Source organism: Pseudophryne corroboree, chromosome 8, assembly GCF_028390025.1.
Source record: "Pseudophryne corroboree isolate aPseCor3 chromosome 8, aPseCor3.hap2, whole genome shotgun sequence".
Taxonomy (NCBI): Eukaryota; Metazoa; Chordata; class Amphibia; order Anura; family Myobatrachidae; genus Pseudophryne; species Pseudophryne corroboree.
In genome coordinates, this window is record NC_086451.1 from 356,612,829 (window position 1) to 356,638,589 (window position 25,761).

At 46.4% G+C, this 25,761-nt stretch overlaps 1 protein-coding gene across 1 annotated transcript in view; it reads right to left on the reverse strand.

Annotated features, from left to right (window-relative positions):
• Positions 1-4,951: 4,951 nt before the first annotated feature.
• LOC134949854 (growth hormone secretagogue receptor type 1-like) overlaps positions 4,952-25,761 on the reverse strand; it is a 40,913-nt gene continuing 20,103 nt past the window's right edge. Inside the window, exon 2 of the mRNA XM_063938560.1 lies at positions 4,952-5,333. Coding sequence (XP_063794630.1) covers positions 4,996-5,333 — 338 coding nt within the window. The 3' untranslated portion in view covers positions 4,952-4,995. The remainder of the gene's footprint in view (positions 5,334-25,761) is intronic.

The window sequence follows — 25,761 nt, forward strand, 5'->3', positions numbered from 1 at the left end:
CATTCCAGGAGTGGACAATTGGGAAGCCGATTATCTAAGCCGACAGGACATGCACCCGGGAGAGTGGTCACTCCATCCCCAGGTGTTTTGGCAACTGGTCCGCCGGTGGGGAAAACCACAAATCGACCTCATGGCGTCCCGCCTGATCCATCAGTTGCCTCTTTATTACTCTCGGACGAGGGACCCGGCGGCGGGCGTGGATGGAATTTCCGGTTCGTTAACCTCTTTTCTCCTTTCCCGCTGTTGCCACGGGTTCTACAACGCATCAAAAGAGAAAACACTCTGGTCCTCCTGGTGGCTCCGGATTGGCCACGCAGGGTTTGGTACTCCACCCTACACCTGTTGTCAGTAGCCGAGCCTTGGCCCCTGCCACAGCAGGACGATCTACTACAACAGGGTCCTTTTCTTTATCCAGACTTAAGCAGGCTACGTTTGACGGCGTGGCTGTTGAGAAAGCCATCTTGAAAAGGAAGGGGATTCCTCGTACGGTTATACCTACTATGCTTCGGGCTAGAAAATCAGTCACATCTTCTCACTACTACCGCATTTGGAAGGCTTATGTAGCCTGGTGTGAACGTCGAGAATTTTCTCCTTCCGTGTTTCGCTTAGCCTGCCTTCTCAGTTTTATGCAGGCAGGTTTCTCGGCAGGCATAAGACTGGGTTCACTAAAGGTGCAGGTCTCTGCTCTTTCGGTTTTCTTCTAGAAAAAGTTCGCTTTGCTGCCGGAAGTTCAGACTTTCCTTCAGGGGGTTCTTCGAATACAGCCTCTCTTCCGCCCTCCGACAGCGCCATGGGACCTCAATCTGGTCCTCTCTTTTCTGCAGTCTTCATTGTTTGAACCCCTGGAATCGGTGGAGATGAAATATCTCACCTGGAAGGTGGTCCTTCTCCTGGCGCTGGCTTCAGCCAGACGGGTGTCGGAACTTGGGGCTCTCTCTTGTCGATCTCCTTACCTGGTGTTTCATGCGGATAGGGCCGAGCTTCGTACTCGCATGTCTTTTCTACCTAAGGTGGTGTCTGATTATCACATCAATAAGCCACTTGTGGTTCCGGCACTCTCGGTGGACTCTCCGGATTCGAGATCGTTGGACGTTGTCAAGGCGCTCAAGAACTATGTGGATAGGACTTCGACTATTCCGAAGTCAGATTCCTTATTTGTTCTATACGATGCTGCTCGCCGTGGTTGGCCGGCTTCTAAGCAGACTTTGTCCCGATGGATTAGACTAACCATCAGACAAGCTTATTTGGCAGCTTCTCGGGAACCTCCATCTTCAATTTCAGTGCACTCTACGCGCTCTGTGGGACCTTCGTGGGCGGCTGCTCGTGGGGTCTCCATGACTACTTTATGTCGGGCGGCTACTTGGTCGGGTCAACATACGTTTGTCAAATTCTACAGGTTTGACACTTTCGCTGCATCTGCATCGCAGTTTGGCCGAGCGGTTTAACAGGACTCTCAGCGCTCTCCCACCCGTTTTGGGAGCTCTGGGACGTCCCTATTGTAACTGCGCTCCACTGGCCCCTAGTGGATGAAGGAGAAATCAGGATTTTGGTACTTACCGATAAATCCCTTTCTCCGATTCCACGGGGGCCACTGGACGCCCACCCAGCGCTGTTTACTCCTTTTTTGCTTAACAGTTTGCAGATCACTATGTGACTGCTTGTTTGGTTCAGATTAACCTTTTTGTTAGGTTAGGTTCCAGGTTTGTTTTGTGTTATCCTGGTTTACATGGCGGCGTTAACCTCCTCTACCTTCAAGTTTGTTTATTACAGCTCTCGGGCACAGTTTTACGTAGACTGGCTTGGAGGGGGACATAGTAGGGGAGGAGCTAGCCACAGGGTTAGAATTTTAAAGTGCCAGCTCCCAATTACTGCCTACTGTTTCCCCATTGTAACTGCGCTCCAGTGGCCCCTGTGGAATCGGAGAAAGGGATTTATCGGTAAGTACCAAAATCCTGATTTCTGGGCGGAAACTGACCGTTTTCTGGGAGTGTGCGGAAAAACGCAGGCGTACCAGGATAAAACGCGGGAGTGTCTGGAGAAATGGGGGAGTGGCTGGCCGAACGCAGGGCGTGTTTGTGACGTCAAACCAGGAACGAAACGGGCTGAGCTGATCGCAGTGTAGGAGTAGGTCTCGAGCTACTCAGAAACTGCTAAGAATTTTCTATTCGCAATTCTGCTAATCTTTCGTTCGCTATTCTGCTAAACTAAGATACTCTCCCAGAGGGTGGCGGCCTAGCGTGTGCAATGCTGCTAAAATCTGCTAGCGATCGAACAACTCAGAATGACCCCCATAGTCTACAAGAAGAACATTTACCAATGAGGCCTTAAGGGGGGAACACACAGAGAGATCCGTGCTTAAATTCTAAGCAATCTGTCTAGATTGCTTAGAAGTTAAGCACAGATCTCTCCATGTGTATGCCCATAGCAATAACGATGCACAGCCCCGCGCTTCGCTGTCCCCGGTACTAGATTGGCCTGCATGCAGGCACAATCTAGCAGGTTGTTAATTTCACTGCTCTGTGAAATAAGCGGACCCCCATCCCCATCCCCTCGCTCAGCACACATCGCGCTGTGTGCTGAGCGGTTTGTGCTAGATCGCTCAGCACACATGTACGGGGCTTTACACCCAGGCTGTTAAAATGGGCCATTAAGCAAAAAAACTATTTGCAAAATATCAAAAGTACTGCCAAATAAAATGCTGCTATAGAAGAATAATAATAATGGTGCTCCAAATAATGGAAGAAGTGCTAATCTGGAAAACCTGACGTCTTCAGCATTCCAATAGATTCTATACCTGTATAACATCTTGAGCATAAGTATTATAGCCCACAATGAAAAGAAAAAAATCTATTGTTTTTCTCTTTAAAACTTGCACATCACCAAAATGATGTAAAAAAAAATGCTCTTAACAAACCCTCTTTGTTGGGGCTGGGTATGAAATCCCGGCAACCAGTAACCCAACAGACAGGATGCGGACAGTGGCATCCCAACAGCCAAAATCATGCTTGATCCCGGAAGTGAAGCCTAACCCCTAACCTCCCCCATCCCAGCAGTTTAATCCTAACCCAGTGTACTTACTGCCAGGATACCACTCTCTGTATTCTGACTGTTGGGATCCCTATTGCATCTATCTTATCCCCTTGGGTTGCTCTACGAAATGTCACTTGAAAATCAAAACAATAAGTCGTCTTTCATTTAGGTTCCTACATATGAACAACTGCTATCTGCCCCGTCACTGCAGACCACCCAATCAGCATTGGGAAACTAAAGAGTTGAAAAAATACTGTAACCAAAATGTAACTCAGTCTGCTTACAAATGATCAGAAAATAAAAGTCATAAAGTACCAAAATAGGGTAAAATTGTAGATGGATAACCAGAGCCGTGTTCAGTTATCTGGGTCAGACCCGAGTTTTTGATGGAAAAAGGGTAGTACTCAGCATTGTACTGTAAGAATGTGTAATTAACCTGTGTAATTTACATTAACCCCTGCCCCACTGGAGCTTATGTACTAAATTTCCTAACACGATCTAGTCAAATAGGAAATAAAAGAACTGCACCAAAATCTATATACACACTGCTACATTATTTCCAAAGAAGTTTGGTAGGCAGTACAGAAAGGATTAATGTCTATTATGGCTATTCTGGAGGTGCTCCAGGGATAAAATGATGAACTGATAACTTGAAATTTAGAACAGTCTCCAAACAATATGGCAATACATTGCTCCTTTATATTCAGGCCTGCTCTATGTTGTATTGCTAATTATATAGTATTATAATTATAGTTACATCATAGATCAGTAAATATATCTATTGTACATATCTTAGAGCAGGGAACAGAATTCCTTATTTTTCCAAACAATCATTATTGAATAACTGCATTGTGGTTTGAATTTTGATGTCTATCTATTGTCTGATTTATTTTCTTTTTTTTATTATTCTTGCATTTTTGATGGAGTGTTGCTGTAAGTAACTTACCAGTATGTTTTTGGAGTGTGGATGTACCCTGGGAACATAGGGACACCATGCAGGTAGGACCCTGCTCCTCCTTGCTGGAAGGTAGCAATGATATCCACTGTATCACTGTTGGGCATCACTAAGACGTGGCACGGAGTAATGATCATAGTCTTCAGGGGATGGTATCAGGATACCGGCAGTCAGAATACCAACAGTAGAATCCCGACACCTACTTGGTAAGTATACTACCCCTGATCCAGAGGTTCCCAAACTGTGTGCCGTGGCTCCCTGGGGTGCCTCGGGACACTTGCAGGGGTGCCCTGGGTTGGTGGTCCAGGACCAATTCAAATTATTCATGGTCAATATAATAGGCAAAACCAGTGCTGGTGGCTGCCAGTCATAAAATATGTGGCCAAACAGAAGCAAATCTTGTCCCTCACCACACAACTGACCCTAAGGATGACATATAAACGCAATCTACTTAATGTAATATTTCTTTCTAAATTTCTCAATAAGAAATTTTGGGCCTAGGGGTGCCGTGAAAATAATTCTGATATTCTGGGGCGCCGTGATTGAAAAAAGTTTGGAAACCACTGCCCTAATCTCTAACCCGCCCAACAGCCTGATCCTAACCCTCCCCTTTCCCTGCTGCTTAACCGTAACTCTCCCCGTGATGCTGCGGGAACAGAGGGTTAGGGGTAAGGGAGGGAAAAACAGCCCACACTCACCCTTGTCAGTCTTTCACTCATTGGGATCCCAGTGTCGGGATTATGACCGTCTGGATCCCGTAAACCGGCATTTCATACTGTACACCCTTATAGGGATTAGTTAACCCATTTTTAAGTCCTGGGCGAACTGCATTCTGCTTATTGCATTGATCAAGTGGATAGACCACACAAGCTGGGCGCCATTACACTGCAAATGGATCACATCACAGAATAATGGTACCTTTGCAAATTATTGAGGGACGGAAACTAAAAAGTGCAGGGCCCTTTATAACTGATTAGAAACATGTAGTACGTCTTTTTTTCAGGACTCTTTCAGAATTCCTTTAGCTGCTTTTTGGATGAACTCTTGTACGTGAAAGAACTGAGCTCTGTCCCTTCCAGAGAGGACTGCTCGCTCCTCGTGGTGTTCCTAGATTGTGGATCCTGCCTTATGTTTAGTATCTTGCTCATGGCGGCCCTGTACTTTTGGGACATAATGTTGTAGAGCATTGGGTTGATAGAGGCGCTCAGGTAAAATAGGACCATGGAGATGAGATTTAAGTACTGTGTGAGATCATAAAACATGTATTCTCTTATCCCAGCCAAAGCAAACAAGATCCGTCCAATGTGGAAAGGCAGCCAGCACAGCACAAAGGACAGCACAACAACCGCTGTAAGGCAAAAAAAACCGAAAAGAAATTAGTTATAACATGCATACAAACATTTAAGTACATAAACTCAAATTGGTGCCTCAGACATTACTGTGATATTTCTCTGTAACATAAAGATGCTTTTATAAAGACCTGGTGCTAACAGCACAACGGTGTAACCTATAGCAACCAGTCTGTTTGCATTGGTAAACTGCACTAGCATGATAGGAACAGAAGTGGATTGATTGGTGTTTGTTGCAGCACATTTGTTAAAGCAAGGGGTGTACAATAAGTTTCTGGATGTGTAATTCATAGGTAGAGTAGACACCATCTGACTGTCTGGTTGAGAACTGTTTCTCTGACTAAATTTCATGTGAAATGTCAAGACACAGAACCATATATAAGCAGCACTGTACACCGAAGACGTCAGCATGTTCCCTTCCTTCATGAGCTTGTTATGGTGCTCTTACAGAGGCCACTAGAGAGCCAAGTTCTATAACTACAAGAGTTGTCTGTGACAGCAGGAGAATTTGACCCGATTGCAAGCAGATTTTGGGGAGGAAGCAGAATTTCTGTATATTGGCAAAAAAGGTGAAACTAATATACTATATAGACTCATTACATGCAAAGTGAGATATTTCAAGTCTTTATTTGTTATAATTGTGATGATTGTGACTTACAGCTTAAGAAAACCCCAAATCCAAAATCTCTGAAAATTGGAATATTGTGAAACGGTTCAATATTGTAGGCTCAAAGGGGGGAATTCAAATGTTTGAAAAATCAGTTGGGTATCTGTTTTTTCTTATCTACTAGACTGGAAAACAAACAAACACCCAACCGACTTTTCAAACATTTGAATTCCCCCCAAAGTGTCACACTTATCAGCTAATTAATCCAAACCACCTGCAATGGGTTCCTGAGCCTTTAAATGGTCTCTGTCTGGTTCAGTACAATTCACAATCATGGGGAAGATTGCTGACCTGACAGTTGTACAGAAAACCATCACTGATACCCTCCACATGGAGGGAAAGCGTCAAAAGGAAATTGCAAAAGAAGTTGGATGTTCTCAAAGTGCTGTATCAAAGCACATTAATAGAAAGTTAAGTGGAAGGGAAAAGTGTGGAAGAAAAAGGTGCACAAGCAGCAGGGATGACCGCAGCCTGGAGAGGATTGTCAGGGAAAGGCCATTCAGAAGTGAGGGGGAGCTTCACAAGGAGTAGACTGAGGCTGGAGTTAATGCATCAAGAGCCACCACACACAGCAGATCCTGGACATGTGCTTCAAATGTCGTATTCCTCTTGTCAAGCCGCTCCTGAACAACAAACAACATCAGAAGAGTCTTATCTGGGCTATCCAAGGTATCTAATTTGGAACCAAAGGTCCCACAGTATGGAGGAAGAACGGAGAGGCACACAATCCAGGATGCTTAAAGTCCATTGTGAAGTTTCCACAGTCTGTGTTGATTTGGGGAGCCATGTCATCTGCTGGTTTTGGTCCACTGTGCTTTATTAAGCCCAGAGTCAATGCAGCCGTCTACTAGGACATTTTAGAGCACTTCATGCTTCCTTCAGCAGACAAGCTTTATGGAGATGCTAACTTCATTTTCCAGCAGGACTTGGCACCTGCCCACACTGCCAAAAGTACCAAAACCTGGTTCAATGACTGTGGGATTACTGTGCTGGATTGGTCAGCAAACTCACCTGACCTGAACCCCAGAGAGAATCTATGGGGCATTGCCAAGAGAAAGATGAGAGACATGAGACCGAACAATACAGAAGAGCTGAAGGCCGCTATTGAAGCATCCTGGTCTTCCATAACGGTATCCGTTTGGATGGTCGACAGTCATTAGGTTGACATGGGTAACATGGACATATGGTCGACACAGGACAGGTCGACACATGAAAAGGTCGACATGGCTTTTTTTAAAAAAAAAAAATTTCATACTTTACGATTCACGTGGACTACGATTGGGAGCGGTAACCTATGCCGAGTGCAACTGTACTGGAGCGGTACACTAATTGGGGTTCCTGGTCATGTTACGGAAAAAATGACACCAAAGACTGTAGGGGGGAAAAACCATGTCGACATGTCCTGTGTCGACCCTTTTCATGTGTCGACTATTAGTCCATGTCGACCATGTCTACGTCAAACAATTGTGGTCGACCTAATGAATGTCGACCTTAACATGGTCGACCATTCATACCAGAACCTTCCATAACACCTCAGCAGTGCCACAGGCTGACAGAATCCACGCCACGCCGATTGAGGCAATAATTTATGCAAAAGGGACCCAAACCAAGTACTGAGTACATATGCATGATTATACTTTTCAGAGGGCTGACATTTCTGTATTTAAAATCTTTTTGTCATTGATTTTATGTAATATTCAAATTTTCTGAGATTTTGGATTTGGGGTTTTCTTAAGCTGTAAACCACAATCATCAAAATTATAACAAAGGCTTAAAAAATCTCACTTTGCATGTAATGAGTCTATATATTATATATATATTAGTTTCACCTTTTAAGTTGAATTACTGAAATTAATGAACTTTTGCACGATATTCTAATTTTCTGAGGTTCACCTGTATTCATTAAAAATGCAACATAATCTGGAGAAGAATCAGTGCAGGAAGAGTTAATACTAAGGGGCAAGACACGGGAGAGTCTATAAGGCATAACTAAAGGGAGAATGCAGAGGTATGGGTTAGAGGTGAACCAAAGTTACCTAGACTCTAAGTTAAAGGTTTTTCTTACAGTTAAGTGCATGTAAAAAGACAAATATGTGTGATCTTATTTGTCATAGCACATCCCTTTACATGTCTTTAACTGGTATTTTGCACATATGATAAAAGCACAATATGTGGCCACATAGCCTTAATGGTTCTCAGTCACATAATAATTTCTGGTTAGATTATGTTGAATAGCATGGGAAAGCCAAGAGCAGTATTTGCCATGTTAAATGTTGTAACCTATTTTAGTAGCCCTTTATTATTACTTTAAAATTTGGCCTGTTTGACCTTTTGGAAATAAAAATAATTTAGTTTTTTTCATTTCTAATGATGCGTCCTCATACACCTACAGCAGAGGTTCCCAAACGCGGTCCTCAAGGCAGCGCCTCAACAGTCCACGTTTTAGGTATATCCATGGCTCAGCACAGATGGTTAAATCAAATTGACTAAGGTGCTAATTAAGTCACCTGTGGCCAAGCATGGTTACATTTAAAACCAGGACCGTTGGGGTGCCTTGAGGACCGCGTTTGGGAACCTCTGACCTATGGTATTCTTTTTATGCCACATGGGGCCTAATTCAGATCTGATCGCTGCAGTGCGTTTTTGCACAGCGGGCGAACAGGTCTGAACTGCGCCCACGCATGCCAGAGGTGCGATCGGCATCTCTGCCCAGCGATCGGTCCTGCTTGATTGACAGAGGCGTTCACTGGGCGGGAAGGGGCAGGCCGGCGGCGTTGGGCCGCCATTTTGGGGGCGCAGTCCAGGCAACGCAGGCGCACTCGGACCGTGCGGGGGGGGGGGGGGGCGCGGCGGCTGCGTGATGTCACAGCAGCCGCTGCGACCCGGAGAGCGACAAGTAGCTCCCTGTCAGCGCGCACTAGCTGCGCTTGCAGGGAGCTACTCTACAGGTACAAAAGCATCGTCGCTGTGCAATGCTTTTGTACCTATGCGGGGCGGACTAGTCCTGTGCTGGGTGTCCTCCCACATCTCAGGGAGGCTGATTGTAGCCGTGCAAAAAATTTCATGGCTACGATCAGGTCTGAATTAGGCCCATGGAGCGAGAGGCATGGTGTGACTTATACCCCTTCACACCGCAGCTATAACCCGGTTAATTTACGTTTTTTAAGCCTTCCAAAACGGTTCTAGCTGCGGTGTGAAAGGGACACTTTGAATTTACTGGTTACAGATTACTGGTATTTTAAAGCGGTTAAAAAGCAGGGTCCTACACAGTTCAGACCCGTTTCATTGTGCAATGTCAAAGGCTCTGAAACGGTATTTCCAAACCACAGAAGGTGATAGGCTGTCTCCATGCGTGATGTCACCAGGCAGAAGCAGGAAATAAACTGGAGGAAACACATGAGAGTGAAGAATCATTTTATTATACAGAATACAGTTTAAAATGCCAAATTGGAGTGATGAGGAGGTTAGGGAGCTGCTTATGATGAGAGGGGATGAAGAAATTGCTAGACAAATCACTGGGACAGTGAAGGATGCAGTAATCTACAAAAACATGGTAAAGATGCTTGAAGCTGCAGGGTTCCATCGTACGACTAGCCAAATTATTAATAATTAATTAATAATTATTAATAATGTGTGGGCCAGAAAAGTCCATTTAAAATGACAACCACTGTTTTCTATGGGAGAAACGGGTTCAGTGTGAAAGGTACCAAAACGGTAATGAAATGGTAATATACTGGTTACAACATGCGATGTGAAGGGGGTTTAACTGCTCAGACCCGTTTTAAGAACTGTTTAAAGAACCGTTTCAAAAGCAGGGTTTGCGATGTGAAAGCAGCATAAGAGGCTCCCACATGGGTAGCAATTCCCATTCTTTTGTACTTTTTCCTGAATTTAGCGTCTAATTCGGATTAGTATGTAAACCCGATGGTTGTGGTTCTGCTCATGCGCAGTACTTGTTCGCATATGCAGAACGGGTCCTGCATGATCACTCATAGTTCCACCTCAACTGCAGCATGATTGACATGCTGCAGCATTTGTGGGGCGGAGCGGGAACTGCGGCTGCGCCTCTCGTAATTTTATAGGCATCCTGAGCCCAAGGTCTGTGTCGTCGGACGCAGACTTCCTGGACCCAGAAGAGGGGTTCCGACAGCCGGTCTGAGTAATCTTCAGTTTACGCAGACTGACCGAGGACTGTGACTTCATTTAGGATTAATTACAATGTAATTGGTACAAAGTCACAGATTAAGCACAATGATGTGTGTCAGGATACATACTGCGGCTTATTCATATTGGTTCTGTTTACCCGTATTAGAGTCCAACTGGCACACAGCAGCTTCATTCTAGGCTGCTGTCAGTGTATGGGGTACTCATACATTATACTTTTATTGCATTAGAGCAGGGGTGGGGAACCTTTTTTCTACGAAGGGCCATTTGGATATTTATAAAATCCTTCGGGGGCCATACAAAAATTATCAACTTAAAAATTAGCCTGCCCCCCAGTAGTTATGCCACTTAGTGGTACTGAGTTGGGTGTGGCCAATTAAAATGATACACATATGCTACCAATACTGCAGTGCCAGATACACAAATGCCGCCACAGTGCCAGATACACAAATGCCCCACAGTCCCAGATACACAAATGCCCCACAGTGCCAGATACACATTGCCCCCCACCCCACTGTGCTGTTCACCGCTGCTGCTGTGTGTCAGGGGAGGAGAGCGCAGTGTGCACCTCTCCTGCCCCTTAGTGCTCAGTCCGGTGGCGGCGTGTGTCGTCTGTCAGGGACCAGGCAGGGAGGAGAGCGCAGCTATGTCGGGCGGCGGCGGCGTGTAGGACCTCAAACCATCCACCGGTTCATGAGTCAATCAGAGCTCGTGGACCGGCAGCGGCGGCTCCTGATTGGCTGCCGGTCCGCGAGCTATGACTGGCTCACGAAACGGCGACTGGTTTGAGATCCTACCCACCACTGCCACTGGACATAGCTGCGCTCTCCTCCCTGCCCTGACAGCTGTGACACGCCGACGGCGGACTGAAGGGTGGCGTGTCTCGCTGACACACAACAGCGGGCCTGAACAAATGGCTTTGCAGGCCTTATACGGCCCACGGGCCGGAGGTTCCCCACCCCTGCATTAGAGATACAAATAAGTTGCAAGTATAGTATGATGAAGTTTTTATAATGTTTTCTATACTAGATGGAAATGCATTTACCTACTGGTATGGAAAACCTATCAGTGCAGTAACTAGACATTTTAGCGCTGTGTGCAAGATAGGGCATCGGCGCCCCCCCTACCCCCTCTATGTAACAAAGGGGCAGTGGGCGCCGTAGGCACGCACAAAAAATATAGGGGTGGCTTCATGGGGAAGGGGTGTGGCCACAAAATAATACCAATTCATATTAGATATTATAGTAGTCCCCATTATTCAAATTATGCCGTACCGTAGCACCACTACACCAGGTACAGCCCCTCTTACACATTACGGCAGACAGTTTCCCCTTTTACACATTACGGCAGACAGCATCCCCTTTTACACATTATGGCAGACAGCATCCCCTTTTTACACATTACGGCAGACAGCATCCCCTTTTTACACATTACGGCAGACGGCTTCCCCTTTTTATACATTACGGCAGACAGCGTCCCCTTTTTACACATTACGGGAGATAGCGTCCCCTTTTTACACATTACGGCAGACCGTGTCCCCCTTTTTACACATTACGGCAGATAGTCCTCCTTTTTACACATTACGGCAGACAGCGTCCCCCTTTTACACATTACGGCAGACTGCGTCCCCCTTTTTACACATTACGGCAGACTGCGTCCCCTTTTTACAAATTACGGCAGACAGCGTCCCCTTTTTACACATTACGGCAGACTGCATCCCCTTTTTACACATTACGGCAGACATTGTCCCCTTTTTACACATTACGACAGACTGCGTCCCCTTTTTACACATTACGGCAGACAGCATCCCCCTTTTTACACATTACTGCAGACTGTGTCCCCCTTTTTACACATTACGGCAGACTGAGTTCCCCTTTTTACACATTACGGCAGTCAGCATCCCCTTTTTTACACATTACAGCAGACAGAGTCCCCCTTTTACACATTAAGAAGACAGACCGATAGATAGACAGACAGACACAGAATAGATGATACTTTCCATCTCTCCGCTGGCTCAGGCAGTCAGGCTCCTCGGTGCTGGCAGCTCCAGGGGCAGGGGAGAAGGAGGAGGAGGGAGCCGAAGCAGCGCAGTGTAATTGCAGGCGGCGCCGCTGCAGCAGTCCCTCTCCTTCCGCATTGGCTGGACACCACCGCTGTGAATACTGGGATGAGGGAAGCGCATCCCAGCATTCACAGCAGCGGCGGCCAGCCAATGTGGAAGGAGAGGGACTGCTGCAGCTGCGCCGCCACCAATTACATAGCGCTGCTGCGGCTCCCTCCTCCGCTGCTCCCTCTACTCCTCCAGCACAGGCGGCTTGTACTGAGTCAGTTTGACTCATTACAAGGCGCTGACTTTAGGGAATGGGGGCCGTTGCACCCTCAGTGCCACACCTGGCACACACGTAGTTACGGCACTGAAACCTATATTAAATCTTTACATGTGTTTAATATGTTAAAAGAGATTATGTAACAAAATGAAATGTTATAGACCAGTGGTTCCCAAACTTTTTTGAATCATGGTGCACTAGAACACAGTATTATAATTTTTTTCACAATACCCCTAGGCCAAAAGTTTCTTATTTAGAAAGAAATATTAAATTAAGTAAATTGTGTTTATATTAGTAATGTGCACTGGAAATTTTTCGGGATTTGTGTTTTGGATTCGGTGCCGCGGCCGTGTTTTGGATTTGGACGCGTTTTGGCAAAACTCCCTGAAAATTTTTTGTCGGATTCGGGTGTGTTTTGGATTCGGGTGTTTTTTTTTTACAAAAAACCCTCAAAAACAGCTTAAATCATAGAATTTGGGGGTCATTTTGATACCATAGTATTATTAACCTCAATATCCATAATTTCCACTCATTTCCAGTCTATTCTGAACACCTCACACCTCACAATATTATTTTTAGTCCTACAATTTGCACCGAGGTCGCTGGATGACTAAGCTAAGCGACCCAAGTGGCCGACACAAACACCTGGTCCATCTAGGAGTGGCACTGCAGTGTCAGACAGGATGGCACTTCAAAAAAAATAGTCCCCAAACAGCACATGATGCAAAGAAAAAAAGAGGTGCACTAAGGTCGCTGGATGGCTAAGCTAAGCGACACAAGTGGCCGACACAAACACCTGGCCCATCTAGGAGCCGCACTGCAGTGTCAGACAGGATCGCACTTCAAAAAAATAGTCCCCAAACAGCACATGATGCAAAGAAAAAAAGAGGTGCACCAAGGTCGCTGGATGGCTAAGCTAAGCGACACAAGTGGCCGACACAAACACCTGGCCCATCTAGGAGTGGCACTGCAGTGTCAGACAGGATGGCACTTCAAAAAATAGTCCCCAAACAGCACATGATGCAAAGAAAAAAAGAGGCACAATGAGGTAGCTGTGTGACTAGGCTAAGCGACCCAAGTGGCCGACACAAACACCTGGCCCATCTAGGAGTGGCACTGCAGTGTCAGACAGGATGGCAGATTTAAAAAATAGTCCTCAAACAGCACATGATGCAAAGAAAAAAAGAGGTGCCTGACTTAAACAAACCACCTCGCCATCAGAATCCTCCTTGTCAATTTCCTCCCCAGCGCCAGCAACACCCATATCCTCATCCTGGTGTACTTCAACAGTGACATCTTCAATTTGACTATCAGGAACTGGACTGTGGGTGCTCCTTCCAGCACTTGCAGGGGGCGTGCAAATGGTGGAAGGCATAACCTCTTCCCGTCCAGTGTTGAGAAGGTCAGGCATCGCAACCGACATAATTGGACTCTCCTTGGGGATTTGTGATTTAGAAGAACGCACAGTTCTTTGCTGTGCTTTTGCCATCTTAACTCTTTTAAGTTTTCTAGCAGGAGGATGAGTGCTTCCATCCTCAGGTGAAGCTGAACCACTAGCCTTGAACATAGGCCAGGGCCTCAGCCGTTCTTTGCCACTCCGTGTCGTAAATGGCACATTGGCAAGTTTACGCTTCTCCTCAGACGATTTTGATTTAAATTTTTGGGTCATTTTACTGAGCTTTATTTTTTGGGATTTTACATGCTCTCTATTATGACATTGGGCATCGGCCATGGCAGACGACGTTGATGGCATTTCATCGTCTCGGCCATGACTAGTGGCAGCAGCTTCAGCACGAGGTGGAAGTGAATCTTGATCTTTCCCTATTTTACCCTCCACATTTTTGTTCTCCATTTTTTAATGTGTGGAATTATATGCCAGTAATATAGCAATAGCAATGGCCTACTACTATATATACTGCGCACAACTGAAATGCACCACAGGTATGGATGGATAGTATACTTGACGACACAGAGGTAGGTAGAGCAGTGGACTACTGTACCGTACTGCTATATATATATATATAGTTATACTGGTGGTCCGCAAACTGTGCAAAACTGAAATGCACCACAGGTATAGATGGATAGTATACTTGACAACACAGAGGTAGGTAGAGCAGTGGCCTTCTGTACCGTACGGCTATATAGTATATACTGGTGGTCAGCAAACTGTGCAAAACTGAAATGCACCACAGGTATGGATGGATGGATAGTATACTTGACGACACAGAGGTAGGTAGAGCAGTGGCCTTCTATACCGTACTGCTATATAGTATATACTGGTGGTCAGCAAACTGTGCAAAACTGAAATGCACCACAGGTATGGATGGATAGTATACTTGACGACACAGAGGTAGGTAGAGCAGTGGCCTTCTGTACCGTACTGCTATATAGTATATACTGGTGGTCAGCAAACTGTGCAAAACTGAAATGTACCAAAGGTATGGATAGTATACTTGACGACACAGAGGTAGGTAGAGCAGTGGACTACTGTACCGTACTACTATATATATAGTTATACTGGTGGTCAGCAAAATTCTGCACTGTCCTCCTACTAGTATATACTACAATGCAGCACAGATATGGAGCGTTTTTCAGGCAGAGAACGTATAATACTGGTGGTCACTGGTCAGCAAAACTCTGCACTGTCCTCCTACTATATAATACTGCTGGTCCCCAGTCCCCACAATAAAGCAATTAGCACACTGAGCACAGATATTTGCAGCACACTGAGCACAGTCAGATATGGAGCGTTTTTCAGGCAGAGAACGTACATATTTGCACTTGCAGCACACTGAGCACAAATATTTGCAGCACACTGAGCACAGATATTTGCAGCACAATCTGCAGCCCACTGGACATAGAAACTGAGAGGACGCCAGCCACGTCCTCTCTCGATCATCTCCAATGCACGAGTGAAAAATGGCGACGACGCGCGGCTCCTTATATAGAATACGAATCTCGCGAGAATCCGACCGCGGGATGATGAGGTTCGGGCGCGCTCGGGTTAACCGAGCAAGGCGGGAGGATCAGAGTTGCTCGGACCCATGCAAAAAAAGGTGAAGTTCGGGCGGATCACTAGTTTATATGTCAACCTTGGGTTGAATTGTGTGGTGATGGACAGGATTTGCTTCTGTTTGTCCATATATTTTATGACTGACATCCACTAGCTCTGGTTTTGGCTATTACACTGACCATAAATTATTTTAATTGGTCCTGGGCCACCAATCCAAGGCACCCCTGCAAGTATCCCAAGGCACCCCAGGGTGCCACTGCACACAGTTTGAGAACCACTGTTATAGACAATATTGGTCATGTTTGTTCAATTTAATTCCTTCTGTAACTGAGAGCTGTCAGAGCCACGTATGTTTATAGCGTTCAGAGTCTGCAACATTGAGCACTCAATTGTAATGTATTGTATCTTACATAATAACATATAATCATATACTGTATAATAACATATCATTATAATAACACAAATAGGTTTAGTGTAACATGGGATTCATACTGCTACCACAGGCATTGTGAGATGCATTTCATTATTCAGCATTATTTGTTGCAACTGTATTAAAGTATTTCTCAGAATAATTGTTGTACTAAATTATGGGCTGTGTTACCCCTATATATGTATTCCTGTATATCCATAGATGGAGTGGCGGATGATAGAATAGGTCGACATTTAAAAGGATGACACCTTATGGTCGACAGTCAAAAGGACAATATGTACAAAAGGTTGACAAAGTCAAAAGACCGACATGTAAAAGGTAGACAGTACAAAAGGTCAACAACTACAATAATTTCAAAAGGTCAGCATGACAATGGTCGACACACATGGTCGACGTGTTTTTTTGGGTTTTCATGTTTTTTTTTCCAACTTTTGCTTAATTTATTATCCATGTCACTATCTATTACCTATAGTGACCTTGCGGTGAACGAAGCGAGCCACCTGGCCCGAAGCGTGGTGAGCAAAACAAGCCCACGAGGGTACCCGCTTCTACTAATTTGGGTCATATATGGTTAGACACATAAAATGACACCCAAAAAGCCACAAAAACTTGTCAACACTTTTTGTGTCGACCATTATCATGTCAACATTTTGTACTATATTTCTGCTGCGGGGTACACTGGGCACCACAAGGATAGACATAGAGGGTGTAGAGTAGGATCTTGATCCGAAGCACCAACAGGCTCAAAAGCTTTGACCTTCTTCCCAAGATGCATAGCGCCGCCTCCTATATCACCCCGCCTCCGTGCACAGGAGCTCAGTTTGTAGTTGGTGCTTGCAGTGCAAGCATGTAACAGGAAGAGCTGCTCACAGCAGCTCTATAAAAGCTTTTTATGAGGAAAAAAGAAGACTACAAGGGCTGTAGCAGAGGCACAGATTGTGCTGGATGTCAGTAGACATTGCCTGCTGCAGCTCCATCTCTCCCCCAGCAGCGCTGTACACTCCCGCGCCCTGGTTGCCGGGTACCTACAGCAGGAGGCTCCGGTTTTCTTCCAAGTTAGTCACACACGGCTGGGGCTCTCTGGGATCGCGTGGCCGCACTTCGGGAGGAGGTAAGTGGGTCCTGCTCGCGGGACCCGAACTTTATCGCGATCCGGCGCAACCGGTGGGAGGTGGGCCGCGCACGCTGGCGGTGGACACTGTGGCAGTACAAGCGATCCCACTAGATCACCAGGGCATGGGTGCAGGTCAGGTTTTCTCTCTAAACCTTTTTTACAAGTAGCCCGCAGTACCCGGTGGTTTTGCCAGCAGAGGGGATAAGGCTTAGACCTGGAGCCCCTCCCCCAGCCCCAGGGCGCCATTTTCTGCAAATGTTCCCGCCCTGGAGCTGCATATCTGTCTCTCCCTCACTCCCTGGCAGTGTCTGCGGTGCCATTATCCCTCAGCTCACTGTTCCTGAGAATTCTTGGGCAAATATCCTATGTAAAGCCGCCTGGTTGTCAGTGCTGTGACTTTACAAGACACTTAAGTATTCTACCTGCCTTTTTTAGTCAGTGTTAGTTAAGAAAGAGTGCACTTAGTCAGGGTTTCCTAGTACAATTACCCTGTGATATACATCCAGTTCTTACTGTGTACTGTTATATCTATTGTTATATAGCTGTGTAAGTTAGTCCAGTGCAGTATTATTGTTAGTAATAACCTCTGCATTGTACAGACTGTGACTATTTGTGTGTGCATTTGATAGCTGAGTGGTGTCCATTTCGTGTCTTTCACTCAACCTGCTAGCCATATATTCTATAACCTGAGGGGGCTTGGTGCATCAGGTTTTATCTAATATAGGATTTTCACAAAGATATATTGTATTACGTATTTTTCTCTGTAATTTAGTCACCATATCTCTCCTTTATCTCTGTTAGTGTTGACTACACTGCGCAGGGGTTTGGGCTAGAGTTTAGGGTTTGTGCTGCTGACAAATTGTACTGTGTTAACCTGATACTGCAAGTTATACCATGTCTGCTTCTGAGGGTAACGGTTCTGGGGCTGAACACACTGCCGGTGTTGCTGAAGCCGCAGATACCAATGAGGAGAATATAGCAGCTTTGGGCTCTGGTTCTGGGGGCTCCTTGCCCCCCAGTGGGATGGTGGCAACGGGGGCAAATAATGACCCGCCGTGGGCCGCTTTTTCCATGCTTCTGCATATGCTAGTTCATAAACTAACACCCCCTATGGGACCCCCAATGCCGGTGCAACCATTTGTGGTCCCTGCAGCTAACCCGCCATGGGCGGACAATTTATCTGCTCAAATAAAGAAGATAAACCAGTCCCTGACTACTAAAAAGTCTGACCGTCACTCGCCTACATCCAAGAGTCCTCTAAGCGAGCGATTGTCTCCTCACAATCCACTGCTGTCACTGACACCTCGTTGGATAAAGACGGCACTTACACTGACCCCACAGGTTCTGACTCAGATACGGCTGATGGGGAGGGTGGTTCACATGTGGATGTTCCTGATCTTTTGGAGGCTCTTAAGTTAATTTTACAGATTACCGATGATCCCGAGCCATACGTTCCTCCTAAGAAACCTGATAGGTTCAAGCGTCAGAAGGTGATTAAACAAGTTTTACCTCACTCTGACCACCTAATTGATATACGTCAGGAACCCTGGGAAAACCCGGGTACGAAGTTTGTGCCTCAAAAGAAGATGCTGGCTCGCTATCCCCTCGCGCCGGAGCTGTCTAAAAATTGGGAAACGCCTCCTCCAGTGGACTCGCATGTGGCTAGGATGGTGGTTTCCTCAGCTCTACCGGTCACCACCATCACGTCTCTAAAAGAGCCTACGGATAAACGTGTGGAGGGTTGTCTGAAAGCGATTTACACCCTCACGGGTGCTGCACAAAGGCCCACTATTGCAGCTACTTGGTCTGCAGAGGCCATTGAAGCATGGGCCTTGGAGTTAGATGCTGAAATCTCCTCTGACCATGCTAGACAATGCTTGTCTTATATTGTCACAGCTTCTCGTTATATTAAAGAGGCGGCTTCTGATGCCGGTATCCTGGCAGCCAAGGCCTCTACTATGTCAGTCCTGGCTCGCCGGATATTGTGGCTGAGATCCTGGTCTGTGGATCTGGACTCTAGAAAAACCCTGGAGGTACTCCCTTTTAAGGGAGATATTCTGTTTGGGGAGGTTTAAATAAGATTGTGGCTGACTTGGCTACTGCCAAAACTGCCTGTCTGCCAAGTACTGCTCCTTCTGTGTCGAAGGCTAAAGGTACTTTCTTTCGCCCCTTTCGTCCTTCAGGTAAAGCAAAAGGTCAGGCGTACAACAAGCAGGCCCGCACTTCCAAACCTGGTAAGCCTAAGCCCAAAAGAGCCTGGGCGGCCCGTCAGCCAGCTGCCAAGACAGATATGCCTGCCGCATGACGGGGCGGGCCTCCCTCTGGGGGATCCCAGGGTGGGGGGCCGGCTTCTAGGTTATACCCAGGAATGGTTGAAGACCACTTCAGATGCCTGGGTACGGGAAGTCATCACGCGAGGTTACGCCATAGCCTTCAAAAACCGACCCCCTCATAGATTTTGCCAGACATTCGGTGGTACAGACCCTCCTGGATACAGGAGTCGTAGTACAGGTGCCTCTTGCGGAGAGGGGCCGGGGGTACTATTCTCCGCTGTTTCTAGTCCCGAAACCGAATGGGTCCTCCCAGCCCATTCTCAACCTCAAGGCATTGAACAGGTTTGTGAAGGTTTTCAGGTTCCGGATGGAAACCCTTCGCTCTATAGTTCTGGCCTTGAAACCTGGGGACTTCATGGTCTCCCTGGATATAGAGGATGCTTACCTGCATATTCCTATAGCAGTGTCTCATCAGCAATACCTGAGATTTGCGATTGGCAACTGCCATTACCAGTGTCGGGCGTTACCTTTTGGTTTAACAACGGCTACGCGAGTCTTTACAAAAGTCATGGCGGTGATGACGGTGGTACTCCGCTGTCAAGGGGTCAGGGTACTGCCGTATCTGGACGACTTGTTAATCCTGGTAAGTTCCCCAGAACTTCTCCTGCGTCATCTAGATATGACGGTGCAGTTTCTGCAAGCCCACAGGTGGCTCATCAACTGGAAGAAGTCATCCCTGATCCCTGCTCAGAGCATGGTGCATCTGGGAGCACTATTGGACACTCACAACCAGCCGTTGTTCCTGTCTCAGGAGAAAGTCCTGAAACTTCAGGACAGGATTCGTTGCTTCCTATCTCGTCCACAAGTGTCGATACATTCGGCGATGCAGGTGCTGGGCATCATGGTGTCAGCATTCGACATGGTGGAGTACGCTCAATTTCACTCTCGCCCTCTCCAGGGCTGATTCTAGCCAAATGGGACGGCCTGCCTCACCGGATCAGGTCTCAAATGATCTCATTGACTCCGGAGGTCCGTCTGTCGCTGATCTGGTGGCTCCAGGACCAACAACTGTGCAGGGGCTGTCCGTTCTGGATATCCGACTGGGTCCTGTTGACGACAGATGCCAATCTAAGAGGCTGGGGCGCGGTGCTGGAGCAACACTCCCTTCAGGGGCGGTGGACCAAGGAGGAGTCCCTCCTCTCGATCAATATTCTGGAGTTGCGGGCGGTCTTCAATGCCTTGAACCTAGCCCAGCATTTAATTCAGAACCGTCCTGTTCAAGTACAGTCGGACAACGCCACCACAGTGGCTTACATAAATCATCAAGGCGGCACTCGAAGCCGCCTAGCAATGAAGGAAGTCTCACGGATTCTACAGTGGGCAGAACGCCATCTACCGGCCATATCGGCAATATTCATTCAGGGAGTCCTGAATTGGGAAGCGGACTTTCTCCTTTCTCAGTCGTCAGGACGTGCATGCCGGCGAGTGGGGCCTCCATCCAGAAGTGTTTCAACTCCTAGTGGAAAGGTGGGGCCTTCCAGACGTAGATCTGATGGCGTCTCGACACAATCACAAGGTTCCAGTCTTCGGAGCAAGGACAAGGGATCCTCAAGCAGTATTCATGGATGCGCTGGCGGTACCGTGGAGGTTTCGGCTGCCGTACGTGTTCCCTCCGGTGTCTCTCTTGCCCAGGGTAATTCGGAAGTTCAATCAAGAAAAAGGAATTCTGCTTCTCATAGCTCCAGCGTGGCCCGGCACTGGTTCTCAGACCTGCAAGGCCTATCGTCAGAGCGTCCAATTCTACTTCCACAACGCCCAGACCTCCTCGTTCAGGGCCCCTGTGTCTACCAGGACCTAGCCCGGCTGTCTTTGACGGCGTGGCTCTTGAAGCTTCCGTCTTAAGGGCTAAAGGATTTTCTGAGGCGGTCATTCAAACTATGTTGCAGGCCCGGAAACCGGCTTCGGCTCGTATTTACTATAGGGTCTTGCATTCTTACTTTGTTTGGTGCGCATCTAACGATTATGACGCTTCCAAGTTTAGTATAGCCAAGTTGTTGGCTTTTCTTCAGCAGGGCCTGGACTTAGGCCTGCGTCTGGCCTCCCTCAAGGTTCAAATATCTGCCTTGTTGGTGTGGTTTCAGAGAAAAATTGCGACCTTACCTGATGTGCATACATTTACTCAGGGTGTGTTGCGTATCCAACCTCCCTATGTCCCGCCTGTGGCTCCTTGGGACTTGTAGGTGGTTTTGGAGGTGTTACAAGAGTCTCCGTTTGAAACTCTTGGTTCAGCTGATCTTAAGTGGCTTTCCCTTAAGGTGGTGTTTCTGCTGGCTATTGCTTCAGCTAGAAGAGTGTCGGATTTGGGTGCCTTGTCTTGTAGTTCCCCATATCTGATATTTCACTGTGACCGGGCGGTTCTTAGGACTCGTCCCGTTTATTTGCCTAAGGTGGTTTCTTCGTTCCACCTTACCCAGGAGATTGTGGTTCCGGCACTTGTTTCTCCTGATCTGTCTCCCAAAGAGCGTTCTTTGGATGTGGTACGGGCTCTCCGTATCTATGTGAAGAGAACTGCTTCTGTTAGGAAATCTGATGCTCTCTTTATTCTGTTTGGATTTCACAAACGGGGCTGGCCTGCTCACAAGCAGACTTTGGCCAGATGGATTAGAATGGTGATTGCACATGCTTATGTGAGGGCTGGTCTGTCAGCTCCTGCTCACATTACGGCCCATTCTACTCGGTCTGTTGGACCTTCTTGGGCGGCCCGCCGTGGTGCGACCCTTGAACAATTGTGCATGGCGGCTACGTGGTCCTCAGTGAACACGTTCATTAGGTTCTATGCCTTCGATACCGCCGCTTCCCAGGATGCTTCCTTTGGACGCTGTGTTCTTGTGCCCGCTACAGTGCGTCCCCTCCCATAAGGAACTGCTTTAGGACATCCCCAATGTCTATCCTTGTGGTGCCCAGTGTACCCCGCAGCAGAAAACGAGTTTTATGGTAAGAACTTACCTTTGTTAAAACTCTTTCTGTGAGGTACACTGGGCTCCACAAGGCGCCCACCCTGGCGCACTTAGCTTCTTTGGGTTGGTATGGCATTAGCCGCTGACACTTCTCCTGTCGGGAGAGTGTGGTGTTTGTGGCAACTGGCAGTTGTCGTCTCTTTTACTTGCCACTGCATTGGGCTGGTTAACAAAACTGAGCTCCTGTGCACAGAGGCGGGGTGATATAGGAGGCGGCGCTATGCATCTTGGGAAGAAGGTCAAAGCTTTTGAGCCTGTTGGTGCTTCGGATGAAGATCCTACTCTAGACCCCCTATGTCTATAATTGTGGAGCCCAGTGTACCTCGCAGAAAGAGTTTTAACAAAGGTAAGTTCTTACCATAAAACTCGTTTTTTTCATGTTGATCTTTTGAACTTGTCAACCTGTAGTACTTGTAGACCTATTATCAACCATATGTTATCAACCTATTGACTTTTATCGATCTGTTAATCCACATCCCCATAGATGTATACAAGGTTACATTTCATTGCTAAGAGGTGATTCAGATTTTGGGCCTGATTCAGAGCTGGCTGCAGTAGCATAGTAGCTGTGTGTTTGGACTGTAGCGGCTGTGCTAAAATATGCTAATGCCGCGGGATGTATCTTGTGTAATTAGACGTCTCCTACTAAGACGCAGCATTGGATCACTCTGAATGAACATCGGTTATCTGAGCAAACCTCAAGTTATTCAGGATGTCCGGTTAAATCCTGCTGCAGAGGTCACCTTCACACTAGAGATGTGCACTTGAAATTTTTCGGGTTTTGTGTTTTGGTTTTGGGTTCGGTTCCGCGGCCGTGTTTTGGGTTCGACCGCGTTTTGGCAAAACCTCACCTAATTTTTTTTGTCGGATTCGGGTGTGTTTTGGATTCGGGTGTTTTTTTCAAAAAACACTAAAAAACAGCTTAAATCATAGAATTTGGGGGTCATTTTGATCCCAAAGTATTATTAACCTCAAAAACCATAATTTCCACTCATTTTCAGTCTATTCTGAATACCTCACACCTCACAATATTATTTTTAGTCCTAAAATTTGCACCGAGGTCGCTGGATGACTAAGCTAAGCGACCCTAGTGGCCGACACAAACACCGGGCCCATCTAGGAGTGGCACTGCAGTGTCACGCAGGATGGCCCTTCCAAAAAACACTCCCCAAACAGCACATGACGCAAAGAAAAAAAGAGGCGCAATGAGGTAGCTGTGTGAGTAAGATAAGCGACCCTAGTGGCCGACACAAACACCGGGCCCATCTAGGAGTGTCACTGCAGTGTCACGCAGGATGGCCCTTCCAAAAAACACTCCCCAAACAGCACATGACGCAAAGAAAAAAAGAGGCGCAATGAGGTAGCTGTGTAAGATAAGCGACCCTAGTGGCCGACACAAACACCGGGCCCATCTAGGAGTGGCACTGCAGTGTCACGCAGGATGGCCCTTCCAAAAAACACTCCCCAAACAGCACATGACGCAAAGAAAAAAAGAGGCGCAATGAGGTAGCTGTGTGAGTAAGATAAGCGACCCTAGTGGCCGACACAAACACCTGGCCCATCTAGGAGTGGCACTGCAGTGTCACGCAGGATGGCCCTTCCAAAAAAACACTCCCCAAACAGCACATGACGCAAAGAAAAAAAGAGGCGCAATGAGGTAGCTGTGTGAGTAAGATAAGCGACCCTAGTGGCCGACACAAACACCGGGCCCATCTAGGAGTGGCACTGCAGTGTCACGCAGGATGGCCCTTCCAAAAAACACTCCCCAAACAGCACATGACGCAAAGAAAAAAAGAGGCGCAATGAGGTAGCTGTGTGAGTAAGATAAGCGACCCTAGTGGCCGACACAAACACCTGGCCCATCTAGGAGTGTCACTGCAGTGTCACGCAGGATGGCCCTTCCAAAAAACACTCCCCAAACAGCACATGACGCAAAGAAAAATTAAAGAAAAAAGAGGTGCAAGATGGAATTGTCCTTGGGCCCTCCCACCCACCCTTATGTTGTTATATTTATTGTTATTGTTATTGTTATTTATTGTTATTATATTTATTATGTAATGACTGATGACGGACCTGCTGGACACTGTCAGCTCAGCAGCACCGCAGACTGCTACAGTAAGCTACTATAGTAGTATGTATAAAGAAGAAAGAAAAAAAAAAACCACGGGTAGGTGGTATACAATTATGGATGGACGAGCGACTGCCGACACAGAGGTAGCTACAGCCGTGGACTACCGTACTGTGTCTGCTGCTAATATAGACTGGATGATAATGAGATGAAATCAATATATATATATATATATATATATATATATATAATATCACACTAGTACTGCAGCCGGACAGGTAGATATATTTATTATGTAATGACTGATGACGGACCTGCTGGACACTGTCAGCTCAGCAGCACCGCAGACTGCTACAGTAAGCTACTATAGTAGTATGTATAAAGAAGAAAGGAAAAAAAAAAACCACGGGTAGGTGGTATACAATTATGGATGGACGAGCGACTGCCGACACAGAGGTAGCTACAGCCATGGACTACCGTACTGTGTCTGCTGCTAATATAGACTGGATGATAATGAGATGAAATCAATATATATATATATATATAATATCACACTAGTACTGCAGCCGGACAGGTAGATATATTTATTATGTAATGACTGATGACGGACCTGCTGGACACTGTCAGCTCAGCAGCACCGCAGACTGCTACAGTAAGCTACTATAGTAGTATGTATAAAGAAGAAAGGAAAAAAAAAAACCACGGGTAGGTGGTATACAATTATGGATGGACGAGCGACTGCCGACACAGAGGTAGCTACAGCCGTGGACTACCGTACTGTGTCTGCTGCTAATATAGACTGGATGATAATGAGATGAAATCAATATATATATATATATATAATATCACACTAGTACTGCAGCCGGACAGGTAGATATATTTATTATGTAATGACTGATGACGGACCTGCTGGACACTGTCAGCTCAGCAGCACCGCAGACTGCTACAGTAAGCTACTATAGTAGTATATATAAAGAAGAAAGAAAAGAAAAAAAAACCACGGGTAGGTGGTATACAATATTATATATATATTATATACAATTATATATATATATATATATATATATATATATATATTAAACTGGTGGTGATTATTAAACTGGTGGTCAGGTCACTGGTCACACTATCAGCAACTTGCAAGTAGTACTCCTAAGCAGACAATCACAATATATATTATACTGGTGGTCAGTGTGGTCACAATGGCAGTGTGGCACTCTGGCAGCAAAAGTGTGCACTGTACGTTATATGTACTCCTGAGTCCTGCTCTCAGACTCTAACTGCTCCCCACTGTCAGTGTCTCCCCCACAAGTCAGATATACATTATACAGTCACACTATCTATCTATCACTTCAGC